General features: G+C 42.1%; 2 protein-coding genes and 1 long non-coding RNA gene across 3 annotated transcripts; 2 read left to right on the top strand and 1 right to left on the bottom strand.

Annotated features, from left to right (window-relative positions):
* hhla2b.1 (HERV-H LTR-associating 2b, tandem duplicate 1) lies at positions 1-19,748 on the top strand. The gene is made up of 8 exons (XM_079181085.1): positions 1-156; positions 2,617-2,829; positions 7,864-8,211; positions 13,212-13,496; positions 13,650-13,976; positions 14,310-14,417; positions 17,049-17,108; positions 18,111-19,748. Exons 2-8 carry the CDS (start codon positions 2,760-2,762, stop codon positions 18,200-18,202), a joined length of 1,290 nt encoding a protein of 429 aa, XP_079037211.1. The 5' UTR covers positions 1-156; positions 2,617-2,759; the 3' UTR covers positions 18,203-19,748.
* LOC306711995 lies at positions 13,910-22,376 on the bottom strand. The gene is made up of 4 exons (XR_013767537.1): positions 22,264-22,376; positions 18,070-18,203; positions 14,300-14,404; positions 13,910-13,998 (listed from the first exon to the last, which is right to left on the bottom strand). It is a non-coding gene; the product is annotated as an uncharacterized lncRNA (long non-coding RNA).
* On the top strand, positions 21,213-27,234 carry hhla2b.2 (HERV-H LTR-associating 2b, tandem duplicate 2). Its single transcript, XM_079181087.1, has 6 exons — positions 21,213-21,404; positions 22,225-22,536; positions 23,817-24,077; positions 24,165-24,455; positions 25,277-25,406; positions 25,801-27,234. The coding sequence occupies exons 1-6, from the start codon at positions 21,338-21,340 to the stop codon at positions 25,880-25,882; spliced, it is 1,143 nt and encodes a 380-aa protein (XP_079037213.1). The 5' UTR covers positions 21,213-21,337; the 3' UTR covers positions 25,883-27,234.
* Positions 27,235-27,514: the final 280 nt, after the last annotated feature.

Consider the following 27,514-nt stretch of genomic DNA (forward strand, 5'->3'; position numbering starts at 1 on the left):
TTTTCATTATGGCTGGAGCTCCGGCTGAGTCTCTGTAAGTTCTCAGCTTTCACTCACGCTTTCCCGGCATGTCAGTGACAGATTTCCCTCCGGCAGCAGCTCCGTCTGATAGATCAGGACTAAAAGAAAAGAGTGAAGAGACGTTTGACTGTTGATGTAAGTACCAACTTTACTCCATAAATACAGTGCTTTTTCACAGGATACTAAAACTACTACTACTACTACTACTACTACTACTACTACTACTACTACTACTACTACTACTACTACTACTACTACTACTACAGGTGATAATAGTATCAAAGACTCTTGTATGAGAATCCAAAGTGATCAGCAGCTAAAAGAAGGTTTTAGTGTCGTGATGAAGCTCTAAAGCTGCCCAGAAACGTCTAGAAATACACATTTCAGTCATTAAAAGTTATCAGCTGATTAGACACAAACTTAAATCAGTGTGGTACTTTATAAAATCTGATTCTAGAGGGAAGGAACACTTTGACATAAGCTCACCTGGGATGTCAATAACTGGAATAAAACTGTTATAAGAATGAACAATTAGTGGCGTAAACATTTATTGAGAGACTGAGTTGGTTGTTCAACAAACTTCAAGTTTGAAGCATTTATTGTCTTGATTCTGTGTAAAGCCTATTAGAGCAGTTACATGTAAATATACTGGATGTATTCTGAAAGTATATCAGTGTAAATATGTTGAAGCTGATGTTTTATTGTTTGATAAATGACGGTCTTGTGGGATGGGCTACGGGTTTGACATGACAGGAAACACAGAATTATATACACAGGTGTCAAAGAGTTATCGTTAGTATCTTAATAACTCTAATAAGTGGGTTATTAATTCAGAATAAGCTTAAAAGAGTTGCTGTATGTTTTAAAGGCAGCAGAGCGAGTGATGTGCTGCACAACGTTTCTTTCACTTATTGTTGCATTTTCTTATATTCTTTCGTGCACGTTACTTGTTGCTTGCATGCAATTCAAAGAGTTATCGTAAGTGTCTTAATAAGTGTGTTATTAATACAGAATAAAGAGTTTTTAGAGGTAGCACAATGAGTGAAGCGTCTTCCTGCAAAACTTTATTACTTTTTGTTGCATTTTCTCGTACTTTATTTAATATATTCTTTAATACAAAAACTCAAAGTAAAGCACCTTGAGTTTCAGATAGGCTGAAGGGTAATTTATAGTGTGTTAATTGATATATTGATAAATGTCATATGAATACAGGATAAGCTGCTGCTGTGTGTTTTAGAGTGAGTGACGTGTGGCTCATTGAGTCAAAGATAACACGCGAGTGCACCGCAGGTCAAACAGTTACGATGAGTAATAAATCTGTCAGTGTTTCAGAGGCGGCGTGGTTCATTGATGTATTTCATTAATATACTGAATTCATTTTAACGTGAAGCACACTGAGTTTAAGACAATCTGGGACTAGAGGTCAAAGAGTTAGAGTTAGTCTTAATAACTAGTAGTAAAGGTGTTATAAACACAGAATGAGCATCAATAAAAGTTTGTTTATGTTCTTAGAGCGTAGTGATTTTATTATATTCTTCTGCATGAATGTTAATGTTTAATGTGACGCACAAAGCTTAAGAACCTCATCTGACCCTGAAAAGTCAAATGTTTTTGATCTGTTAAAAGAAGAATCATTTAGATTAATTATTGATTTTGTGAGGAATTTGCACCGATACATTCAAGTGAAACATTCCTCCAGTGAACATCGAAATCAATCAAACTTTTATTTGTCAGTGACGAGCAGAAAATAAGACTGAACAAGTGTGGCCTGAGGAAAGAAATTAAAGTAAAATAACATAATGAACAATTTGAGACTGATGGAAGTGAGACAATAAATTGATCAAATGTAATAACATAGAATTATAAGCTATAACAACATTAGTATTAGTTAAACAGCGTGAAATAAAAGATTTTTTCATTTAATGCTGCTTTGTTTTTTTTTACAAGAAAGTCACAAACAAAGACAAAAGTCTCACTTAGTTCACTATTCTCTGTTACCAAGAGCAAATATGTTGGAGAACATCCAAGTGCAGTCCCTTCTTCTTCTTGCTGAGAGCAGTAAATGTGATGTACTTCTACAGTAAAACACTTAAAGAGCGAAGGATCCAACGTAAACACATGGAGGCTGCACGCCAACTCCATCAAACTCACTTTGTGAGTGTTTCTAACAAAAGACCCTTCGACTAATCCGTTCATCAGCTTCATGCCCCAGTACCAAGTTCCCCTGTTTGTTTTCAGAGGGTTCAGATAGCGTGGCGATAACGTGAGAGGAATTTATTGTGCGTGAGCCGCAGACGTATCCTCTTCCTTCTCTTATCGAACTGCTGGAGAGATAAAACGCCAGGGCTTGATACGCAGGATAAGATACCACAGAAGAAAAGAAAAAAAAGGGCTTTTCAGAGATTGTGTTGGATGAAAGAGTTCAGCTGCAAATCTCACTTTTATTTTGAAGATGAAAAAGCCAAATCCTCAGAAAGCTGCACGTGTTCTGTCACGTGTTACACTGCATCTCTTCCTGTGTCCACTTCATGAGCAATGTGTCTCTAATTATGCCTTTTTTTTTTCTCCTGCGTCTGTGATGCTAAACCCACCCAGAGAGATCCAAGGAAAAACTAAAAACCTGCCGGAAGAGAGAGACAGGTGGTGGGGGGGGAGAAAAGTGGAAACCGTGGTGCTGAAATCAGCAGCATGGACTGAGGAGCCGTCTGCTTTCTGAGGGTAAACTGAAAGGTGAAATCATGTCAGCGATACAAACCTGGGCCTGTTTCCTGCTCTGGATCGGCTTCGCCGTGCAGGACAAAACCCCAGGTGAGCAAAACAAACGCCTCTTTGTCCAGCAGCCCTCAACTGATCTGCAAGCAGTTCACGAGGAATTCAAACGTGTTCTTTACAGGAACCCGATACGCAGAATATAATCTGTTGCAAAGGAAGAGATTTCTTTTCATTTTGCGCAATCTGAGAAGCGTCCCAAAATACTCAATTTTAAATCCTGACGTCAGGTAGGAAATATTCGTCCAACAGAGCCAGTGAGACAGCAGTGAAACAGCTGGAACATCTGTCTGGGCTTTAGATAGTGAGATCTGGAAAGAAAAGAAGGAACGATGAGCTTTGTTACAGAAAATGTAAAATGCTGAATATTCACACAAAGACGGGAAGAACTGAGAAAGAGCAGCTAGTAGGAACCTCATCCAGATTAGCTGCCAATCTAATCCTTCTGTTTTTTTCTAATCCTCAGACCAATGCGTCAAATAACGCAACTTGATCTGTGCATTAAGATTCAAACAGTGACACTCTTCCTTCCTCTCTAGCGTCACGTTTGCGACCGACAATAACGACTCAGGTGACTAACTACACTAAGTGACTAACAAAACTACCGACACTAACGGCTCAGGTAAATAATGACACAAAGTGACTAACGCTAACGACACTTGTATGTCACGTGGCTAACTACACCGACGACTCACGTGGCTAACTACACCGACAAAATCCACGTTTACTTTTAGTTTTGCACAAGAAACAAACGGGTCTTGGATGAGAGTCCTGTTTTGTTTTGACCCATCCATCGTCTTTAAACTCTTAACAGTTAATCTGTCCGGATTAACACGGGCAGGTGCGTCGCATAAACACACTAAATGTACGTCACTGACCGAGCTGCGTTACTCGACGCCTTGACAGAGAGAACGGGTGAGTTCTTCATGTCACCAGGTGTCCGACCACATTTAGATTCCCATACAGCTAAACTGCTCCATCAATTATGTTTTCAGGGAAACGCGTATTCTCCTGGATTACCATCTCTACTTTAAACACTTTTAAAAACACGTGGTTAGTAAATTGAAACAAAAGAAACACTACTTTGGTATCTTTAAGCATCAAAGGTTCTTGGTCCACAAACAGCAGTCTCCTGGTGAAAGCTGTGTTTTCTACGACCTCGACCTCCTTCGTACTTTGAGGAAACCTCAAAAGCAAATGTAATCAACGACCGAATACATTTCCCTCGTAACATAAAATATCACCACTGAGTCGATGTCTTTGGCAGGAAAACGATGCTTTTATCAGCTTTCATACACCCGACGTGTCTTTGGATGCTGTTTGCACTTCAAACAGTGTCAAGAGAGAGTTTGTGTTCGTGGGCTGCAAAGTTAAAGATTGTGCTATCACCAGTTCTGTAATCTCATTTTTAAGTACTCATCTTGCTTATTTATCAGTGAAATGGACTCAATTGAGTGTTTAATCTATTAAATAAAGGCGCATGTGACGTTAATGTTCCACCATTTTTTGGCTGCCTTGAAGAAATTCGTGTTTGCTCAGCAGATTGCACAAAGACTTTCTGCAAGGGCACTAAATGTCACGACGCCCCGTGCGACGGGAACCGACCGTCACCTGGCTGTCAGGTAAACCGCTCGGCTGCGTTTTTGTGCAGCTGTGAGTCATCGCTAAGCCCGAGATTTATGAGAAGAATGAAGGGAACAGCTGTGAGCTGGCAGCGACAGTCACAACACGCTCGTAAAAGGTCGGTGCTGAAAGGTGAAAAAAGCAACAATTAATCCCTCCAGTCATTCATATGTTGTTATGCCAGTAACTGCCATGCATTCATGCAAACGCATGTGCAGCACAAACAAAATGATTTTGGAACCAAACCAACAATCTGCTTCAACTTCTGGCTCCAAACGTCGCCCTGCTTTATGGTCTGTTTGACTCTAAATGGACCATCATTTACTAAATGAACATCATGCTGTATTGAAGAAGACTTGAAACTAGAGATTGAGACCATAAACTCATGTTTACAATGTTTACTGAGGTAATAAATCAAGAGAGAAGTAGAGTCATTTTCTCATAGACTTCTATACAACCAGAGGAGTCGCCCCCTGGTGGACACTAGAGAGAATGCAGCTTTAACACATGAACCGTTACCGTCTGTTATCTACCAGCGTTAAACCCGTAAGGAAGGTGTAAAGTAATAAAGCCCGTCTCTTAGTTGATTTGATTGCCTCCCCGGAAACAAAATTCTCAAGATGCATCGAAAACGTTTTGACAGAATTCATTTTTCGTGTCTAATAGCATACACATGAAGTCTGTATCACAGCGTGCAGGTCTCGGTTGCTAATTGACGGCATGCGCGAGGGGAGCGTAGCTTCTCAAAGCACCTCGGATAAAAAGATAAAAGCAGCACGGCTGTCGTTTTCTACAACCCCCTAAAAAAAAAAAAACACATGAAGCTCTTAACTAGAAACATTTGACTAAACAAGAGATCTGAGCTGAGATCCTTATTAATAACTTAAGCATACTTTCTTACCGGTCACCTACTATGACGTCACTCTTAGGGTGTAACCAAAAGGGCTTAAGCAGGCTTGAAGAAAAGGTTCACATTCTGGTCAAATAGTTGGGGGATTAGAAACTGTCTCTCTCTAAATGCAGCAAAGATATTTATGCATGCCATGATCCTTTCCCATATGTCCCATATGTACTGCATTACATGCTGGGGCAGGCTGGTGAAACAGCCATAAGACCTCTCGAGTCATTATATAAGCAAACAATAAAGATTCTGGACAAAAGGCCGTTGCACTTTCACCATTGTAGGGTATTGGTGAAGCACAATCTACTGAGCTTTGACAATTTTAGATTGTTCTGAAATTTGTGCCTGGTCTATAGACTTCTGAATGGTTTGGCCCCTCCTCCACTCCGTGACTTTGTATACACTCGCTCAGTAACTTCCATTAGATCAGCAAGAATATCCTCTACACTAGACTGTAAAATACCATTTCGCCGCACTACTTGTGGACAATCAGCCTTCTCTGTTAAAGCAACACATCAGTGGAACACCCTGCCTGAAAGTGTGAGGAGCTGCAGCTCTATTAGCATTTTTAAATCCAACTTAAAAAGTCTTTTAAAAGCTGCACAACACTGCACACACTGACCTCAATTCTTGTGGTCTTTCTGACTTGATTTTATTGACAAACATACATTTTTTATGTGCTATTTGTGTGTAGCGTTGGATTGGGTGTCTTGTATGTTCTTTATGGTATGTCTTTGTATTATGTCTTTTCCTTTTACTGTGTTATTGTCTTGTCCTTGTTTGACCTGCCAAGGGACTGCAGATGCAAATTAGCTTAAGCTACAATCTGGTACAGTGCATCGAATGGTGACATTTATGTTTTAACTGTACACGGTCCCTTTTAAATAAATAAATAAAATAAAAAATAAAATTATACCAACAAGGAAACAGGTTTTAGTAGGTTTCATGGTATTTGTTGACAGTATGTAAAAAATAGAATATTGCTTGAACTAGCCTGCTGAATCTTCAACAACATTAATGTTTGGTCATGAATTAACAAAAGAATATGTCATTTATATTTCTATGTGTTTACCCTTCAGGCTCCACCAGTGAAGTTATTTCTGCCTCAAACAGCAACAACAACAATCAGCTGTAACAATCAGCTACAGCACTACTGTTGTTATTTTAATATGATTTCTATCATGTCTGTTTTCAAGCAGACTGGTTATTGTCTTCTCTTAATGTCCCAAGGAGGCGTGTAAGAACTAGAAGAGTCTATTTTTTTATCTTATCAGGAATAAGGTTTGATTTCCTGTTTAGTGTAAAAGGTGAGTCACTGAAGATCACTCATCACTGCCCACCAGGATGTGTGGCAATAAAGGAAAGTTAAGGGTCAATAATTCTCATCATTAGTGTGAAATAGTCACCAGTGTCATGATGACAGTTCAATCTGAAGGAAACAGCGTGTGGAGGCATCAGCAGAGTGGAGATGATATCGGATGGGCAGCAGTGTACAACAAAAGGAGCTTGATGCTTCCTGGTTCAGAGTGTGTGTTTAACTAACTGCACGGCTGGATAACCAACTGTTTCTATTGTCACAGGGACGACCACAATAAGGTGGGATGCACGTTGGTCTCATCCAGCATTCGTAGTTATACCTCGAAAACGAATGCACCGCAAGTCGTAGATATTCCACGAAATTATTTCATATGTTATCCACGTAATCATCAACGAGGAAGTTAAAAGATCGCAAAAAACCCCACACAGAGTGGGCAGGTCCAACAACCAGCGATTTTTCAGACAGGAAGCCGCTGTTCGTTCCCCGTATGAGACAAGAAGTCAACATTGATGTTTTTGTCACTTAACTTGCGTACTTCAGTAACAGTACTTCCTTAGGTATCTTAACCCGAATGACAATCTTTTCCTGAACTTAACTAAGTATTTCACAACCTTTTCCTAAACATAAGTATTTCACCATCATTTATTAAACCTAACAAACTATTTCCCCATCTTTTCCTAAACCCAATTTAGTAGTTTTGTTTCCTAAACCTAACTAAGTTTCTTTTGAAGACGGAACTTTACTTTGAAAAGACTGTATTCAAGTAACGAGAGGAAGTTGTTGCTGGCCCTTTGTAGGAAAACACACAAAAAATGTGTAGCTACTTTTCTTAGGATCTAAAATGAACCGTTGTATGAGGATACGTTGTGTGATGACATGAAGATGCATTTGACGTTCATGTTACCAAACTACAAAAGTTTAACAACCTCAGAAACTTCACTGATTCATAAAATCACACATTTAAAGGGCCGGTGTAGAGGATTTGGCGCCATCTAGCGGTGAGCTTGCATTTGCAACCAACTGAAATTTTTTGCATGCAAAGCCCACAAAAGTCTCTACCAGTGTTTGTCCGCTCTGGGCTACTGTAGAAACATGGCGGTCTCCATAAATAGATATTTATATGTGGTTATAAACGGCACAATGCTTCTTATTTTCAGTTGATTATACACATAAGAAAACATACGTTTAACATCACAATCTCTCACCTGGACTCACCCGTTCCTCGTTTCAGACGTCATTGTGACGTGCGTCGTGTCGGAGGAGTGCGTTCTGCCCTGCAGCTTCCAGCCGGGCAGCAAGGAGACCATCGAGTGGTTCAGACAGGAAGTGATGGTGTACAAGTTCGAGCGGGAAGATGGCGACGGCGGCGACGACGGCGGCGACAGCGACGACGACGAGGAAGAGCACTTTGAGCACGAGCAGTTCGCCGGCCGCGCCTCCGTTTTCCCGCACTTGATATCCCGCGGCAACGCCACGCTGATCGTCCGGAGGAGCGGTCTGAAGGACAGAGGCACGTACCGGTGTCACGTTCACACCTCGCAGGGAGAACACCACGCCAAGGTCATCGTGAAGGTAGAAGGTGAGTTTAGGAAGAAGCACTTTTAGGACGCACATGTTTGGTGCATTTTGACTGTTCGGTTTATTCAGATGAGTGTGAACGAGGTCAGTGACTAAGTTTACATGCACACTCATATTCTACTGATATTCAGAATATGGCAATATTCAGAATTTGATGTTCATGTAACCCAGTGAGCACTAACCCGGATTTCAACGTTGATATTTGGTTTAAATCGCGTTGAAATCGGGTCTGAACATCTTAGACCTATTTTCACCGTCATTTCACCCGGCTAAATTACGGTTACAATATCAACGTGTCACAAAACACCAATTTCTTTTAAAATATTGATGGTTTGTTCAGTTGTAGGTTGAAAGAGACGCGATTTTGGTTACTTTAAACATATTTCTCCAAAATGATATTACGCTGGCCGTTGATTTGTGGTCTACAGGAAGACGTGATTTCAACGCATTTAATGTTTCATATAAAACATCATGAATATGGAACTATAGACTCTGTGCTGTCAACAAGAAGCTCCCAGGACATCGTAATGAGAGCAGAGCACATTATGTCTGTATGTTCACGTAAAATACGAGTCTGTGTTTTCGGCTGCAACACGCATGCGCACGGACTCTGTTTATTTTTGTTGGAGACACACAACGGCTTGAGCAGCTCTTACTGAGTTGATGAGTGAAGTGAACGAGCTGACGGAATAAACGATGCTTCACGCTAACGACATACTATGTAAGTACTTTAACTACTTTATTCCAATATTGTAAACCTAAATATCATTACAATACAAAAAATAAGTTATGCCGACCATGCGGACGAGACTGCTAGCTAGCGTTAGCATGTTAGCGAGTAGCGTTAGCAACATGTGTTAGTAAACGTTGAAGACGATGCTTCACGCTAACGACATACTCTGTAAGTACTTTAACTACTTTATTCCAATACTGTAAACCTAAATATCATTACAATACCACAAATAAGTTATGCTGACCATGCGGGCGAGACTGCTAGCTAGCGTTAGCATGTTAGCGAGTAGCGTTAGCGTTAGCAACATGTGTTAGTAAATGTCGCTGTAGCACAGCGTTATACAATTATTATTTAGGACATTTTACATGTAAAATACACGGCGGACAGCGAGTGGGGCTGTACACAGTTTAGATGAGGAGGACCTGAGTAAACCAAAGCAATGTCACAACTGGTCTGAAAGTCAATATGTTTTTCTAATACTTGTTTTATTTACAGATGTCCAAGTTGAACATATGGCAGACCTTCTGAAACCGGCTCATGTGCGGCTTTGACAACGACATTTAAATCAGGAAAAGGAGATGATGGTTGTGTATATATAAAGAACGTTATTTATATTGTGTGTATTTATAGGGGGCTCTCAGGTGCAAGAAGTTAATAAATACAAATGAACGGTTGCCTGTCTCACTTGGTCTTTTGTCCTGTAAGTAAACTGATGTGTTACTATGTTTAAGTATTTAGTTGCTACATATTGATCTGAGAGCATTTCGAGGTGAAATAATGTTAAAACTAGTTCAAAAGTTAAAGTTTATTCGCCGACTATTTATAATCGTTGTTTAAACGTTCAGGTTTAGACCAGATTTCAACGGGATTTGCAATACTGGCTTTCAACTGATAAATGTGGATGTGGTTTCTTAGTAGGCCTACGCCTCTAAAATGAGGATATACTATTAGCACAATGTAGAGGACGACAAATTGTAGTATTGCAAATCCCGTTGAAATCTGGTCTACGCGTGAACGTTCAATCACCGTCTATGAATAGTCGGCGAAAAAACTTTCACTTTTGAACCAATTCTGAACGTCTTTTCAACGGTGGGCGTAGACGTCTTTTAAACGTCTTTTCAACGGAAAAATGCTCACTGGGAAATCATATTCCGTTTGGATTTTTTGATTTAGATGTTATTCCTTGTGTAGCACTTTCTGATGAAAGCACGTGGGATATGTTGATATTCAGGTTTTAGGAGCAGGACAATATTAGTGGAATGTTTATTTCTATTAGCCATTTAAATCAGGAATATTGTCTTTTTTTGGAATAGGAGCAAAAACAGGAATATTTGGTGCATTTAACATAGTCAGTGTGGTGAGAACACAAAGTGGAACAATCACAGAAAACAGCAACAGCAACTATTCCAGAGCAACACGCCTTGTTTACTACCAGTGTGTCGTTATTCATGATGTACTATTAGATCAAGATCTAATCTTTAGATCTCAGTCTGCTGGTTACAGGTGTGGTTCAATACCACAATAAACCCTCGTTGAGCAGCTTCATTAGTCCACAGAAGTGCAGCTGGTGTGTTTTCACAGCGCAGACAAACAAACTCATATTGTTTTAAAGTGGCAGTCCTTAAGATGTCTGTGGTGCTTTATAAGTCTGAAGTCTTTGGTCTTAACTTCCATACTGACGTGCTATTTATTTTAGAAATGTGTGCCTAATTCAATATTATGTTATGGGAATGTCGCCACAAACACCCAGTTCACAATACCGCAAATATATAAATATCGCAACATTTACTTACCGTATTTTCCGCACTATAGGGCGCACTGGATTATAAGGCGCACTGTCAATGAATGGTCTATTTTCGATCTTTTTTCATATATAAAGCGCACCGGACTATAAGGCGCATTAAGCGAAACAAAACAGTCAGATAAGTCAGTCAGTCAAACTTTATTAAACGTGTTCACAATAACTCTCAACATTGTTCAGTTGTAACATGTAAAAAAAACAGTCTGATACCGCTAAATCAAACGTCAGCGTATTCACAATAACTCTCAAAATTGTTCAGTTATAACACGTAAAATACAACACAATACACTCACTTTTTCACTTCATTCCTCGTCCACAAATCCCTCAAATTCTTCATCTTCAGTGTCCGAGTTTAACAGTTGAGCGATTACGGCATCCAGCATGCCCGGATCCCTCTCGTCATTATCCGAGTCAGTGTCGTTGCTGTTACCTGGCAGTTCAGTGATGATTCCGGCCTTGATGAAAGCTCGGACCACAGTTGAGACTGATACCTTAGCCCAGGCATCCACGATCCATTGGCAGATAGTAGCGCAAGTCGCCCGGCGCTGTCTCCCTGTCTTGGTGAATGTGTGTTCGCCTTCTGTCATCCACTGCTCCCACGAAGCTCGCAGTTTAACTTTGAACGCCCTGTTGACACCAATATCTAGCGGCTGGAGTTCTTTAGTTAATCCACCCGGAATGATGGCAAGCTCCGAATTAGTTTGCTTCACTTGGTTTTTGACAGCATCGGTGAGATGGGCGCGCATGGAGTCGCAGATCAATAGGGACGGAGATTTGTGGAAAAAGCCATCCGGTCTCTTGACGTAAATTTCTCTCAGCCACTCACTCATCTTTTCCTCGTCCATCCAGCCCTTCGGGTTAGCTTTGATGATGACGCCGGCTGGAAACTTTTCTTTTGGCAAAGTCTTCCTCTTGAAAATGACCATGGGTGGAAGTTTCTGGCCATTAGCCTGGCAACCGAGAACTACAGTGAAGGATGACTTCTCGTTCCCTGTGGTGCGTATAGACACCGTTCTGGTCCCTGTTTTCTCCACAGTGCGGTTCACGGGATATCAAAGGTGAGGGGAACCTCGTCCATGTTGGTGATGTGCTCTGGCCGGATCTTCTTTTCAGTGATCTTGTTTTTGCAGTATGCGCGGAAAGTGGCCAGTTTTTCTTTGTAATCTTTTGGCAGTTGCTGCAAGACGGTAGTTTGTGTGCGGATGGAGAGATTACGTCTTTTCATAAAACGAAAGCACCAAGAAGGAACGCCTCGAAAGTCATTGATATTCATGTCCCGTGCTAACGCTATTGCCTTCAGTCGAATAGAGACTGTAGAGACGCTTCTACCTGCTGCTCTCTGTTCAATAACCCACTGTTCAATTTTGTCCTCTAACTGTGGCCATCTCGCTTTGTTCCCTCGGAAACGCTGTGTGGTCTTCTTTACTTGGCGCAGGTCATCTTCTTGCTTCCTCCAGTTCTGTACCATTGATTCATTAATGTTGAATTCTCTCGCAGCTGCTCTATTCCCATGTTCTACTGCATGACTGACAGCCTTGAGTTTGAAGTCCGCGTTGTAATCGTGTCTCTTGACAGGTGCCATTTTGGGGTCCTTATACACACACACACACACACACACACACACACACACACACACACACACACACTGTAATATTATGGTGAAGCACAGTATGTATTACCGTACTCAGTGACGCTCCTGACTACGGTAGCTGTAATGCTGCAAGCGGTGCGGCTTTGTAGTTTACCAAAGTCGTACTAAAACATTTTGACAGAGCGCCGTGTACCACACAAAATTGCTTCGAGGTCAGTAAGCACAACCAGAATTACCGTAATACATATATAAAGCGCTTCGGATTATAAGGCGCACTGTCGTTTTTTGAGAAAATTAAAGGCTTTTAAGTGCGCCCTATAGTGCGGAAAATACGGTAAATGAAAATCATAAAGAAGGCAATCAATAATAATTCCAAACCATGAAATTTTGAACCAATGCAATGCTAACTTCCAAAAATCCGTCATCCCTGCAGCGTGCTATCAGAAATGTTAGCATGCTAACATGCTAGAGATTTAGCTCATGGTCTCACAGAGGCGCCTGCATGGCTGCCGACTCTTTACTCTTTTTTTTTTTAACGGTAATTCCCTGTTTTTACTCTAAATATCAGGTGTATAATTACTTCTAAATTACTTCAAGCCTCTCTGATGTCCCTGCCAGTATCTTTATTCCTTTAGCAGGCTCTGAAGTGAAAGCTACAATAAGGCTTTTCATTTCCAATGTTTGTAAGAACAGTAATATTGTGTTAACAGAGCTCCATTGTTATTGGCATGAGGCTGATGTCAGGCTATATTGGGCGCTGGCCTTTAGAGTCTGTCATCAGGGGGCTGCTGGGAAACATTTCAGCATGGTGTGTGTGTGTGTGTGTGTGTGTGTGTGTGTGTGTGTGTGTGTGTGTGTGTGTGTGTGTGTGTGTAGCGCCCATCCGAGGCCTGTCTCTGGAGCTGTCCCGGCTGAGCGGCTACGAGGAGATGAAGTGCACCGTCCGTGACGTCTTCCCAGCGCCCCGCGTCACCTGGGCGACCGAGCCGACCACTTTCGAGGACCTGCGACCGGTGACGCGCATGCTGGCCGACAAACAGGGGCTGTACACGGTGGACAGCCGCCTCAAGAGGCTGAACGGCCAACCGGACCTCATCTATATCTGCAAAGTCACAACCTCCTACGGGGGTCCGGCCTGGACCTCCTCACTCAGAGAGAGAGGTACAAAACCTATAATATAACATATAATCTATATTTTTTATATCTTTCTTATATCTTAAACGATGCTGGAAGTGAACGTGAAGGTTCATTTTTAAATAAAGTCTTGGAAACATCTTTCAGATGCTTTAACTTGCATGTATTGATTGCTTGTAGAAATAAGAGGAGCTCAAGGGAGAGACCTGACCATCCCCTGCTCCGCGCCTCCTTACCTGAACAGACCTTTCCTCCACTGGAGCTTCTCCAACGGCAAGGACCCCTCCCACATCCTCACCTACGACAGCCGGTCGGGGGACAGCGTCTCTTCGCCGCCGTGGGACAACCACGTGGAGCTGGACGGCTTCAGGGTCCCGTTCGGGGACGGCTCCCTGCGGCTGATGGACCCAAAGCCCTCGGAGCACACGGGCAGCTACACCTGCGTGTTCTCGCTGCCGCACAACACTCACACCGAACGCACCGACGTCACCATCGAGGACTCCGCCGGTGAGGTCGCAAACACAAAACACTAGTTTTCATCAAACAAACGGGAGGAAATAGAGCGTTTGTTGGGGACTATTTTCAGGCGCGGAAGATTAGCAAGAACTCATTCAAAACTTAAAATGATGGTCAAAAATAATGCAAAATCTGTGAAAAAGAGATAAAAAAGAGCTATCAGATTATCCTTTAATTAAAAACATGTAGTTGTTGCATCAAACATATTAAACACAAATATTTGCGTGTTTAAATTTCACATAAAACAGCTGCTGTTTCTTGTCATTTCATTTTTAAAAAGTGTGTATTAATGCTGATTAATGCGTATTTGTTACCTGTGTTCAGGTGGGCGGAGCACTTCAGAGGAGCCGTCTTATTGGTGGGTAGTCGGTCTGGTGATTGCAGTGCTGGTCGTCGCTCTGGTCGGCATGCTGGCCTACCTGAAGGTGAAAGGTAAACATGGACTCCAGCAGACGTGGACATTAACGGACGAAAAGAAGATCACTTGACTGCACGGACACAACTCACAATAAACATAAATGAAATACGCATTCACTTAGACTCTAACGGAGAGGGCAGAAATAATCTGGGAAGTCTGGTTCTGGTGTTAAAGTCATCTTTTATACACTTCACATGGAGATCACTTTATGACATTTTTAATTCTTTAAGTTTTAAGTTCAACATGTTCGTTTGGTTCTTGGTAGAATATGAGAAAAAAAAAAGGTACTTTATGGTAGAAATTAAACTGTTCAATGATACAAAAGCACAGCTTTCACACAAAAAAATATATTTTTAAAGAGTTTAAATATTCTGTTACAAGTAAAGATCCTGCATTCAGAATCATACTTCAGTAAGTTAAGAAGTTTTATCAGCAAAATGTACTTTAATTATCAAAAGTACTCGTTCTGCAGTAGAATGTTAAATCGACATTGATTTATTATACTACTAATGCGTTACTTTGAACGCAGCATTTTCATGTTGAAATACTTTAAAATTTTACTTTAGTAAAATACTTCTTATTACTTCAACTGCAAGTTGATCATTGAGAAATAAATTGAAGCTTCTCTGTCTCATAGTGAATGTTCAGAGTAGTACTCTCTTCCTGTAAATAATAAATAGAATATAACTATTCATAATACTGTGACAAAACGTATTTCCATCCATCCATCCATCCATTTTCCTCCGCCTATCCGGGGTCGGGTCGCGGTGGCAGCAGGCCAAGCAGGCTGACCCAGACTTCCCTCTCGCCCGCAACATTTTCCAGCTCATACTGGGGGATCCCGAGGCGTTCCCAGGCCAGCTGGGAGATATAATCCCTCCAGCGTGTTCTGGGTCTTCCCCGGGGTCTCTTCCCAGTTGGACGTGCCCGGAAAACCTCCAGTGGGAGGCGTCCAGGAGCCATCATAATCAGATGCCCGAACCACCTCAGCTGACTCCTTTCGATGCGAAGGAGTAGCGGCTCGACTCCAAGTTCCCTCCTGATGTCCGAGCTCCTTACCCTATCTCTAAGGCTGAGCCCGGCCACCCTACGGAGGAAACTCATTTCGGCCGCTTGTACCCGCGACCTTGTCCTTTCGGTCACGACCCAGAGTTCGTGACCATAGGTGAGGGTAGGAACGTAGACCGACCAGTAAATTGAGAGCTTTGCCTTCCGGCTCAGCTCTCTCTTCACCAAGACAGTCCGGTGCAGCGCCTGCTTTACTGCTGCAGCCGCACCGATCCGCCTGTCGATCTCCCGCTCCATCTTACACTCACTCGTGAACAAGACCCCGAGATACTTAAACTCCTTCACTTGAGGTAGGCACTCCGTCCCCACCTGGAGGGAGCAATCCACCGGTTTCCGGCAGAGCACCATGGCCTCGGATTTGGAGGTGCTAACTCTCATCCCCGCCACTTCACACTGCTGCAAACCGCCCCAATGAATGCTGGAGGTCACGATCCGAGGAGGCCAACAGGACCACATCGTCTGCAAATAGCAGAGAGGTGATCCCCCGAACCTGACGTTCTCCACCGCCCGGCTGCGCCTAGAAATCCTGTCCATGAAAGTCACGAACAGGACCGGTGACAAAGGGCAGCCCTGGCGGAGGCCAACAGACACCGGGAACGTGTCTGACTTATTGCAGAGAATGCGGACACAGCTCCTACTGCAGTCGTACAGAGACCGGATAGCCCGTTGTAACGGGTCCGGCACCCCATACTCCCGCAGCACCCCACACAAGAACCCCCGAGGGACCCGGTCGAAAGCCTTTTCCAAGTCCACAAAGCACATGTAGACTGGTTGGGCAAACTCCCAGAATCCCTCCAGTAGTCTTGCGAGGGTGAAGAGCTGGTCTGGTATCGCTCCACCTCCTGCACCAGCTCCGGCTCTTTCCCCGCTAGCGAGGTGACGTTCCACGTCCCTAGAGCTAGTCTATGCTGCCGGTAATCGGCTCGCCCAGGCCTCCGGCCTGACCTGCCGCCCGGTCTGCATTGCACCCGACCCCGATGCTTGTCCCTGCGGGTGGTGGGTCCACAGGGTGGCTGCTCCATGTTGTTTCTTCGGGCTGAGCCCGACCGGGCCCCATGGGCGAAGGCCCGGCCACCAGACGCTCGCCGACGAGCTCCCCTCCTGGGTCTGGCTCCGGGAGGGTGCCCCGGTTTCCCTGGTCCGGGCGAGGTGGCTGAAGTCCGTGGGCTGCTTATCATTGGGGTTCTTTTGAACCGCTCTTAGTCTGGGCTCTCCCCTGAGACCTGTTTGCCTTGGGAGACCCTAACAGGGGCTACTGCCCCGGACAACATAGCTCCCAGGATCACTGAGCCACGCAAACTCCTCCACCACGGTAAGGTGGCGATTCGCGGAGGAGAAAACGTATTTCTAAATATCATAATAATCAACATTACAGCCGTTATTAAAGGACACACGCAAACGCATCACACCAGATACCAGTAATTACAAGCCTGGTGTTGCCCGGATTGCCCGCAAAGAACAAAGGAAAGAACAAAGGACGTAGGGATTTGTTTTCCTGTGAGCTACATGCCGTTTTAGAGGCAGTACAGGTGCTTTAATCAATCATCCATCAGTCTGTGCCTTTAATTTGTCCTCAGGAGGCTCCTCGAAGCCCAGAAACGACCCGGAGGAGGCGACAGAGCTGCATCTCGTCAAAGGTCGGTCTTTAAATATAACATGCACCTCCGAAAACACAACACTAGAGGGACCCAGATAATTAGTTTCATCATCACTTTAACTCTAGGCAATAACACTTCGTCTACTCATTGATAGAGAGGTGGACGATATAATGGAAACACCTCTCAGTAGGAGTATGCAGTAAAATAAAAATACCACAAACTACCTAAAGTTATTTCTCTCTAAAATAAAAACAACATTAAAACCATTATTGCATTGTCAACATAAATCATATGGATGAATGAATGAATGAAACTGCTGATTAATATCCTCACTTTAAGTTCTCATATTTAGCATTCATAAGCATCTATAATTATGTAACGATTATTTTCACTATCGACTCATCTGATTATTTTCTAGATTCATCTTTTGGTCTGTAAAATATCAGAAAATAGTGAACAATTTGCAAGTTGATGTCTTTAAATGTCTTGTTTTGACCAAAACCCAAAGATATTCAGTTTAATATGATATAAAACAGAGAAAAGCAGTAGATATATTTATATATTTCAGGCTGAAAAAAAGCATTTCCTGCAATTTTTGCATGAAAATTTACTTTGATGAATAATCGATTATCAAAATAGTTGGCGAATAGTCGTTTTTTGTTGATTAGTCGACTAACTGTTGCAACAGGCATTTTTAACTGTTTATTAATGGACAGTATTTTTACATTGACACATGAACACTGCTTACATCTACATTATAGTGCGTTATAAACCATTTATTACATGTTTGTATGCTGCTTATGAATGCTGAATAGTGAGACCTACAGTTGTAAGTGTTTTTGTTTCTTGTGATATTAATTATTCAACTGCATTTAGCAAAAAACTAAAAGTTTTAAACTGCGTTATTTTTAGCTAATGGGAAACTATAAAATGGGAACTGATTGTAAATGATGCCAGAAGAGAAACGCCAGCATTAGCTTTTAAAGCTCAACGTTATTACCTTTGTTTCTTCATTCAGAGACGTTCTCTCTCTCTCCACAGACTCGACGGCCGACGGGAACCTGAACGAGAGCAGCCCGTTGACGGTCGAGGGGACAAACGGTCAATCAGGCCTCCAGACGGCTCTCAGTTAACCTGAGAACAGACAACAACAACACGACATCACCTGAAACTAACGTACTAACAAAACAAACACGCACACAGCTTCACACTGACGAGGAACAAACTGCTTCTTAGAAACAGAAATGTATTTTAAACTGCTACTTCGTCATATTTGGTTGTTTTTCTGGGAAACTACTTTTGTGGCTTTTAGAGAAAAACACGCTGACGTGTAGAACATTAACTAAAACTTTCAGCGTCTTCATGCAGGGTTTGTGGACAAGGACAGTGCAGCTATGAACCTGCTGTTGGTTCAGGAAGTCTTTAAGGGAAACAAGAACCCTGAAGACGGATGCGTTTGGACCAGAGGAGCAAAAAGGTCTGGATTTAGTTCATGGCCCCAAAAACGTCCCAGCTCAGTGAGCAGTTCTTTCCAAAGGCTCAGGGGCCGAAGAGTTCAAAGAGCTGAATGTCGCTCTGCAGTCAAAAGCAAACCTTGTGGCAGCGGCTTGTGTACAGATTGAAGGCCTGGTCCCACCAGAAAGTAAGGCAGGATATGGGTACCTTTAAGGTATTGACAGAAATAACAGTGACAAGTAGTATCGAAACTTCTCCAGTCAAACGATACCTGCACTCGGTCCTTTTCGTACCTAAGACTATTTGTATGATTTTGCTCGCAGCCAATCACTGCAAATTCTTTGATTCAATGAGACTTTGAACCGGCTTCTTGTCTCCAACAGTGCTGACAATGGAAACAGTGCTGACGGACCAAACTGTGCTATTGGAGGTAACAGTGCTGACAATTGTAACAGTGCTGACCGAGTTAACAGTGCTGATGGAGGGGCATTCACACCGTTTTTTCACACACACTATCGAGTTCTGTCTCACAGCCGACTCGTCATTTGCCAAAGCCTTAACGTTTGTATGTCACCAAAATGTAACTTTTTACAAAAAACAAAAAATTGCTTGGATTTACTTTGATCCCACGAAAAAAAAACACTAATAACTGCGTAAATAACGGTGTGACGAGGCCTTTAAGTTTGATGTCGTCATGTTCTTCAGAAGCGGTGTAGGTGAAACAGGAATGCATAAAATTGAATTTTGGTTCCTGTTTTAGTTCCTTTGGTTCCTCAGTTCTTGGCACCATCTAGTGGTCAAGTGACGCTAAAAACCAAAAGGCAGCACCTTAAAGAGACTGTGATGAAGAGCCTCTGATACGTTCTAAACCAGGTGAGGACGCCGTCTTTTCTCTTGAGGTCGGAGTCAATCATCCCCGACACTAGAAGGGATTCAGCGTTGTGATCTCAGACAGTAAAACTGGATTTTCAAAATAAAAGACTTCACGTTCGATGACCTTCACACTGCATTTAAACCTTCACTGAACTTAAAGGATTCTCAAAGAGGTGAAGCTCCTCTTTCCTGCTTGGATTATATTTAAAAAAAAACGAATGTGACTCTAAACCACCAATGTGACTGAACAATACAGAGAGATGACATTTTATTTTATCAATATTTAATCTGCACGCACTTGATCTCTTTCACAAATGTGTCATAATTAATGTAATGTTATTAAAAAGACTAATCACTGAAGGTTTGTGTCTGTGTGTTTTTATCTGAGATATGACAAAATCTGAAGATCAACAAAGACTTACTATAGTTCTAGAGTGAGAAGTTGCATTAATGTAAAGATCTTAACGGATACGATCTCTGCGGTGGACCGGTCTCTGCTGGAGGATCTGGTCTGTCCACGGTGGACCGGTCTCTGCTGGAGGATCTGGTCCGTCCACGGTGGACCGGTCTCTGCTGGAGGATCTGGTCTGTCCACGGTGGACCGGTCTCTGCTGGAGTTCTGGTGAACCTGCATGAGTTCATCTGGTTTCACCAGAATCCGACCCGGTGGCTCCGATGACGAGCATCAAGAATAACTCTATAGAAACAGACCATCTTCTCTCTGATGGTCTCTTTACTGATGGAGGTCTGATAGAGGATCAGGACTACACTGAGACTGGTTCAGGACCAGGTAAAAGTTCCTCACTGTAAGTTTATAAAATCCTAAAATAAATAAAAAACTGGAACACAACTCCCATCAGAATTGAGAACAAAAGAACTGGGCTAACGAGGAAGTGGTAACAGCTGACCGCAGGGCTGATGAGAGAAGGGTTGAACTAATCAGGGCGAGTCGGCCAATCAACAAAGGCAGGAAAACACACAAAAAAGCCAATGAAGTAGAACCAGACAGGACACAAGGGGATAGGCAATTTACAAAATAAAAGCAGGAAACAAAATCTGCAAGAACAACGTGAAAGAAATACAAAATCCTCGAGAAACATGTCTTTAAAAAGTGCAACACAGTTCAGTTGACAGAACAGAGGGCCAAGAGCCAAACTGTGACTCATCCCTGAAAATGAAACTACAGGCGACGCCGCACCTGAAGATTTTAAGATGTCACTGTTTAACCGGCTCTCAGAGTTTCAACCCAGTTCCTTTATAAACATGATGGTAGATCAGTGAAACCTGAGTGTAGTTGCTGTCTTTAAGAGTTTCCTGCTGTTCAAGTGTTCAGTCATCAGATAACGTCACGCTTGTATCTGGAAATAAAGGAGATGAAGAAATGATTGAGGAAGTTGTGAGTAATTGACTGGCTATGAAGCAAACTGGACCTCCCACCACATACAGATGAGATCAACGTTTGGATGAATTCTGGGGAATGAAGTTTAGCAAATTTCTCTGTAACTTTCAATTAGAATTGATTAAAAAAAGTGGTTTCATTTGTCTTTATCAAGACATAAAGAGTAACTGCTCCGTTCATTAGACTGTTTGTCTGTCTTCAAAGCAGGAATCAGTGTCCTCCATTAGTGATAAAGTTCAAATACAAGCTTTTAAAAATAAGAGAAGTTTTTTGCCCCTCCTTCTGCAGGCTCTGTACCCTTGAACTCAGTTGCGTTTCGCACCACTAACTAATCATTGACACATTCTATTCTTTATCCTACTGACACACACACACACACACCCACCCACACACACACACACCCCATGACAGTCATAGTGTCAGCTGTTTATAAGTTCTTGACTAGTCTAACAGGTCTTGGTGGCATTGCTGTCACTGTCTTATTTATTGTGGACTCACATTCTTCAGTCTGTCCCGAACGCAACGGAGCGAATTCAGGCAGATGGATATTTATAAGCATGTCGTGGTTTTCGTGGTCTTGACCTTTCTGAGGACTTTAAACAGAGCAGGTGAGTGACGCGTTCACAGCCATCTGATCTTAGTCTAAACTTAAAAATAAAACGTTTTAAACTTGGTACTTTCATTAGGTACATTTGGTTGTTTTTGCCAAAGATTTCAGATATTATCTTGTGAAACTTTAGCTGCCTCCCTCAAAACAATGGAGGGGGATTCAGTTTCACTCGTACTTTAAACTTTAATCAAACAGTGCTGTTGAGCTCCACTTGTTTGAAACAAAATGTCATTCACCTGGACTGTGTGGAGGAGGAAATATCATTACATAACTGAAGTATGTACATAACGATACACCACTAGACAATATGTCTCATGTGGCTGAATGAGTACTTGAACTGAAAAAGGTTAACAAGCAAATCCTTTACTCAACATCTAGTATAAAGACTGTGATTACCAGGGACATGAACTTTAATGGCCAAATCCAGAGTGGACATGTTTGACCCTTTTATATATATATATATATTTCTTTTTTTTTGACAGAATGTCGAGAGGACATTCCATTGTCCATTGTCGTCTTTAATGGAATGTTGCATAACCACAACACATTCCTACACACACACCTGGTGGATGCTTTCATTTTTTGTTTCCTGGTTATTGTTATAACATTCAACATCTTAATTAAAATGGATTATTATCACTATTATCATTGTTAATATAATGTCTTGCTCTCTGTCTTTATGCAGACGACACACAGCTTTACGTCTCTACTGTCCTCGTCTTGTCCAATCATGTCTCATATTCTCAGAAAGTGAATAATCAGGCTTTTCCTCCTGAACTGAACCTTGATGGACGTCTCTTCGCCTGATGTTTTTACAGATGCTGCAGACTGTGTTTTCATGAGGAGCTGCATCTTACCTTGCAGTTTTCAGACTGGAGAGGAATTGGTCATCCACTGGATTCAGGTGACAACAGGATACATTGTCCACTCCTACTACCACAACCAAGACCAGCTTGGGCTCCAGGACCCACGCTTCAGAGACCGGACGTCGCTGTTTAAGGACCAGATCTCCAGAGGAAACGCCTCGCTCCGGCTCACAGGGGTGAAGATCCAGGACCAAGGCCCATACAAGTGCTACACCGGCACCAAGACCGGCAGCAAGGAGCCAATCATCAAGTTAAATGTGGACGGTATGAGAAACACACATTAATGACAGAAAACACACACAAACATTATTACGTTAAAATGTTTTCTATTATCCTCCTACAACTGTTCAAATGAGATCTTGTGAATTTTCGTGCCAGCAACGCAAGCATTCAGTGCGCCTGCTTAATATCCTTCATTGTTTAGGCAACAAAACCACGACTGACACCACGCTGCTGGAGACCCAGGCCATATATAAAGTGGTGTTTCTATTTATACGCCTTTCCATGAGATCATGTTGCCAGTTCAGGCGTAGGTTATCTAAGTTCAGTTTGACACAAACATGGCTTGCTTTTTGTCTCGATGCAGTTCTCAGCTGTGCTCGTGGCTCGATTAAAGATTAAAGCAGGCTAAACTGAACCAGTAGAGAACCAGCTTTATAACAATATAAAACAAATACTATGACTAATATGAATATTTAACAGTTCCAAAGTGATATTTAGATAAGTGTGCTTAAATGTTGCATCCTTCATTGTGCTTACTTACTCAGTGACGTGTGAACACACACTGAAGTGCTTAACTTTTCTTAAACTCAGCTTCACTGAGCAGAGAAGGGTACGTGTTGTCTAACCGTTTTCTGCTGTCGAGCTCTCTCTACAAGCTCCGGCTGATAGAGTTTCACTCTCGGGGGAGAGAAGCCTGATATCTGTTCAAGGCTGTGGGAATAAGGTCATCCAGTAGGGACACCTGCACACTCAACATAATCTCAACAGTTCTGGGAGAAACCTCCCGTGCTGATTGCAAATAAGAAAAACATAAAGAGAACGTCTGTGGTGAGGAAGTCACGTCTTAAAATGAATTATCTGTCAGCTTCCCCCCCATTTGTCCACCACAAACTAATCAGACTATCTTGATTTTTTTATTTTATCTTTCTAAAACAAATCAGCCCTTTATGAACTGCAATGATCATGAGCAGTGATGGAAAACTAATTTCTTTATATGAAGCTGAAACTAATCTTTGAACCCAATATAGAACAATAACAACATCTGCGTGATCGGAATTCATTCGTCAGCTGTTGAAGGAGGCTGAAGTGCAAATGCTGTAAAGTTACTGCACTCATTCAGTTAAGAGCGGAAGCCGGCTGTTATATTTAAAAAGCTGTTTCATTCCTGCAATGTAGTCATTAACATGTTTTAAGAAGCGATAGAATATTTAGCTGTAAAAGCTTTTTGATTCATAATTAGTGCTGTTTGATTTGCAGGTAAATCTAAACAGAAACTATGAAGCCAACACTTAAAAACTTTATTTTGTAACTTTTCTTCACAGCTGCGGTCCGTAAAGTCCACATTCAGCAGGTAGAAAACAGGATCACTTGCAGCTCAGAGGGGATCTTCCCTAAACCTGAGCTCACCTGGTCCACCAGCTCTCAGTCCAACGTGACCCTCCAGAACAAACCCACAGTCCAGCAGACTGAACAGCAGCTCTACAGCATCAGTAGTTCTCTGATGGTCTCACTTACTGATCTGGACTACAGCTGCACCGTCAGCACTCCAACAAAGAAGAGGAGAGCCACGTGGTTCCAACCCAGTAAGTGTTTCTCAGAAGAAGTAGATTCTGATGAGAAACAGCAGATCTTTGATCACCTCTCTTCATCTGTGTGTTGTATCTTTTTAGCTTCCATCAATGGCTCAGACACTGAAACAACAATCCCCTGCACGTCCTCAAACACTCCTCTAACAGGCCTCATCTGGAGGTTCAACCACAGTCACATCATCCTGAACCAGACCGGGACCGACTCCACAGTCTCAGAGGAGTGGAGGCAGCAGGTGAAGAGTGTGTCTGAGTCAGGCAGCCTCACGCTAAAGGACTTATCTTCAGATCAAGAGGGGGTTTACACCTGTGAGCTCAGTGATGCTGAGGAGACAAACGTAACCAACACCTTTCTGAGGATAGAGAACAGTCCAGGTAAGAAGCCACGAGGTGGAACTTTCAACATCACTGTTATCATCTGTGATATCTGGTCTATGACACGCCAACGTATTTACACACAGTGGGTTCAGTTACTCACTGCAGCATGAAGTCATGAACCATCAGCAGAGCTCACAGTTTGGACCCTTTCTGTAATAAACAGACTTCCTGGGTTCACTCAGTTCCAGCTGCAGAGATACTTTTGTGGACTCTGCAACCTTTACAATGTAGAACAACGAGGGGTTGCCACAGACTCACCAGCTATTGTTTAGGCACTGAAAGGTGATTGTTCTAGTATTGATAGGTGGTTGCTAGAGTATGCCGGGTTTGCAAGACTGTCCCTCAGAGTTTGTTAATGTCTGTGGGTATTTTTAAGGAGGTGTTATAGGTGTTTGCTAATGTATGACAGTGTTTGCAAGAGTGTCCTTAAGCGGTGACAAAAAATGAGCTATTGAGGCTTTCAGGGGGTCTGAGGTGTCAGTGAGAACCCCCCAAACAAGGTTTACTGATGGGATGCATTATCAAATCTTTAAAACACTTTATCAATTAGTAGAACATTTACCATCAATAATTCTACCAATCTGTTCATCGTCAATAATTTATCAAGCAAACATGTTTATGGAGGCTTCTTCTGTGAGAGGATTTCATGCTTTTTCATTAAAGAGAGATGGAGTAAAAAAACTAAACTATTTTTTAATAAACAGATAAAATGATTGTAAACGGCCCCCAAACATGTTGATGCTCAGATGTTGTCATTGCACTCGTGTAAGTTTGGTTAAAAAAAGTGAAATTAACTAATGAAACTGTTTCTGTTTCAGATAATGTCGCAGCAATTGCAGGCGGGGTGATTGGAGCCATTTTAATTTTGGTTTTAATCGCAGCAGCATTCTGTATATATAAAAAAATATATAAATATATGAAAAAAAGCAAGAAGGAACAATCCTCTCCGTAAGTATCTTCTGTGTTGAATACAACAGCAGCAGCTCTCTGGTGAACTCTTCATGAGTTATGACTTTCTGTTAATTAATACGTCTAGTTTCATTTCCCCAAATCATTTTAGTAGGTAATGACATGCTTTGATTCATTTATTTAATCAATGTATTAATGATGTATTGTGACAGGAGTTTATATGTTTATTGGTATTAAAATGTGTTGAATTGTTGAGACAAAGACAAATTAACTCAATGTAACAATAAAAGTTTAATTATCAAATGAAGCAGTTAAAATCTACTTTTACATTCTTTGTTACAAAGATGACGTAAACAAGTCGACACAGCTGAGATGATGATGTGAGAGATTATTTGGAGTTTCATCACTGAAGTTCATTTCATTTTATCTGCAGAGGCGAAGAGATGACTCCCCTTGAAAAAGAACAAAGAGATCTGGAGCCAATTAAAGACACAAACATCTCCACTAAGGATTGAAGCATGAATTTATACTTGATGCACTTATTTCCTGCACTGAGAGCATGAACTTGAAGGCAGCATTAATAATACAACAACAAGGCCTTCTGTCTGTGCTCTGCAAACATCCTGATCACCCAAAGTGAATGAAGAACGCTCTGGACCAGGACTGAGCTCTACACTGAACTCAATGTGCAGCTTTGCTTCCAGCTGGAGGTCATCCCACGAGGAGCCACGGTGACACAGACACTGAACCTCCTGCAGAGTTCCTCCTACAGCTCAATCCTTGATGTTAACTCTTGAAGTCCCGATAGTGACACATACTGAACATCCTGGTGAGGTCAGGCGACACGGAGCTCATTTGTGCACCAATGACATCACTTCCAAAATGGCTGCCTGCTGGTCATTTAGCAGAACTAGCTCATTTCAACGCTTTGATGACAAGTCCTACGTTAAACCTAAACTCTTCTAAACATGTTCATCAAACTAATTTATGCCTAAAAAGTTCTGTCACATCAGGCTTTTAAACTTACCTGCCCTCCATCCTGGACTTGTTCACCTCGAGACTCAGGAAGCGGTCTGAAGGTCCCTGCAGACCTTCACACCCTGGACACCAGCTGTTCATCTCCTCCCCTCTGGAGGGAGCTACAGAGCTCTGTACGCCAGAACCACCAGACACAGGAACAGCTTCTTCCTGCTGTCACTCTGATGAACAGTGAATCAGACATTCTGCACTATTACCTTATATAGATATGTATATATCATGACTGATCTGTCATGACGGTATATTTAAGAGGTGAATGATTAAACATTTGAACTAATGAATAAGAATGAGACATGGACACATACAGGAAGTGTTCTGGTCAGATTAGTAACTGAACTCTCTCACACTGAATGTGTGAACGATGTCGGTCTCTGCTCAGATTAATCATCTGAACATCTTCTCCTAAAAAACATGATTTATAATTCATGCCCCATTGAAAATATGAAGAATTATACATTTTAAATGTGCGTAAATGAATGAACACCACTTCATGGTTACTCATGTCCACTAACACGCCTCAGTTTCTGCTTTGGTGTTCAATGTTTTACTGAAACAGAGAATTATCTTCTCTCTACTGAATAAACTGTGTGTGTGTGTGAGCGTTATGAAGCATCCTGAGGAGGGGACAGAGGAGCATTTAGGTAAAGATGACCAGGACTGGACAGCAGATGGAGTCAGAGGAGAACTCCTCTCTGTCTCCTCAGTTAAACTCTTCATCAACGTTACAGGATGAAGAAATAAAAGCATTTCTTTCTCTTGGTTACTACTTTATTGTTGTTCCTTTAGAAGCTGTTGTTCTGGTGATAAATAAACCTCCTCTGCATCTTTACAGCTCTGTTACTGACCCTTATTATGAGGAGAAGAAATAATAATAAGAAGAAGAAGATGAACAACAACTTCAACATCAACCCCTCATATCTTTCAGCACCAGCAGCATCAACACTCTCTGGTTCGGATTGTTTTTTTACAGTTAAATCATCACAGTGAAATTAAGTTTTACTGCCGCTCATACGTTTTCAGGTAATACGTCTCCAGTGGCGGGCTGTGGATTTTATACCTGGGCCTTCAGTGCTGTTCTACACTTCTAATAACCTCATTATGACGTCACA

The sequence above is a fragment of the Pholis gunnellus genome (assembly GCF_910591455.1).
Source record: "Pholis gunnellus genome assembly, chromosome: 20".
Classification (NCBI taxonomy): Eukaryota; Metazoa; Chordata; class Actinopteri; order Perciformes; family Pholidae; genus Pholis; species Pholis gunnellus.

Bases quoted from the DNA above. Each gene is read 5' to 3' on its own strand.
- hhla2b.1 (XM_079181085.1), top strand. From the start codon at position 2,760: ATGTCAGCGATACAAACCTGGGCCTGTTTCCTGCTCTGGATCGGCTTC. The intron at 2,830-7,863 runs GTGAGCAAAACA...TCCTCGTTTCAG, and splicing joins CGTGCAGGACAAAACCCCAG to ACGTCATTGTGACGTGCGTC. The intron at 8,212-13,211 runs GTGAGTTTAGGA...GTGTGTGTGTAG, and splicing joins GGTCATCGTGAAGGTAGAAG to CGCCCATCCGAGGCCTGTCT.
- hhla2b.2 (XM_079181087.1), top strand. From the start codon at position 21,338: ATGGATATTTATAAGCATGTCGTGGTTTTCGTGGTCTTGACCTTTCTG. The intron at 24,078-24,164 runs GTAAGTGTTTCT...GTATCTTTTTAG, and splicing joins AGCCACGTGGTTCCAACCCA to CTTCCATCAATGGCTCAGAC. The intron at 25,407-25,800 runs GTAAGTATCTTC...TTTTATCTGCAG, and splicing joins AAGAAGGAACAATCCTCTCC to AGGCGAAGAGATGACTCCCC.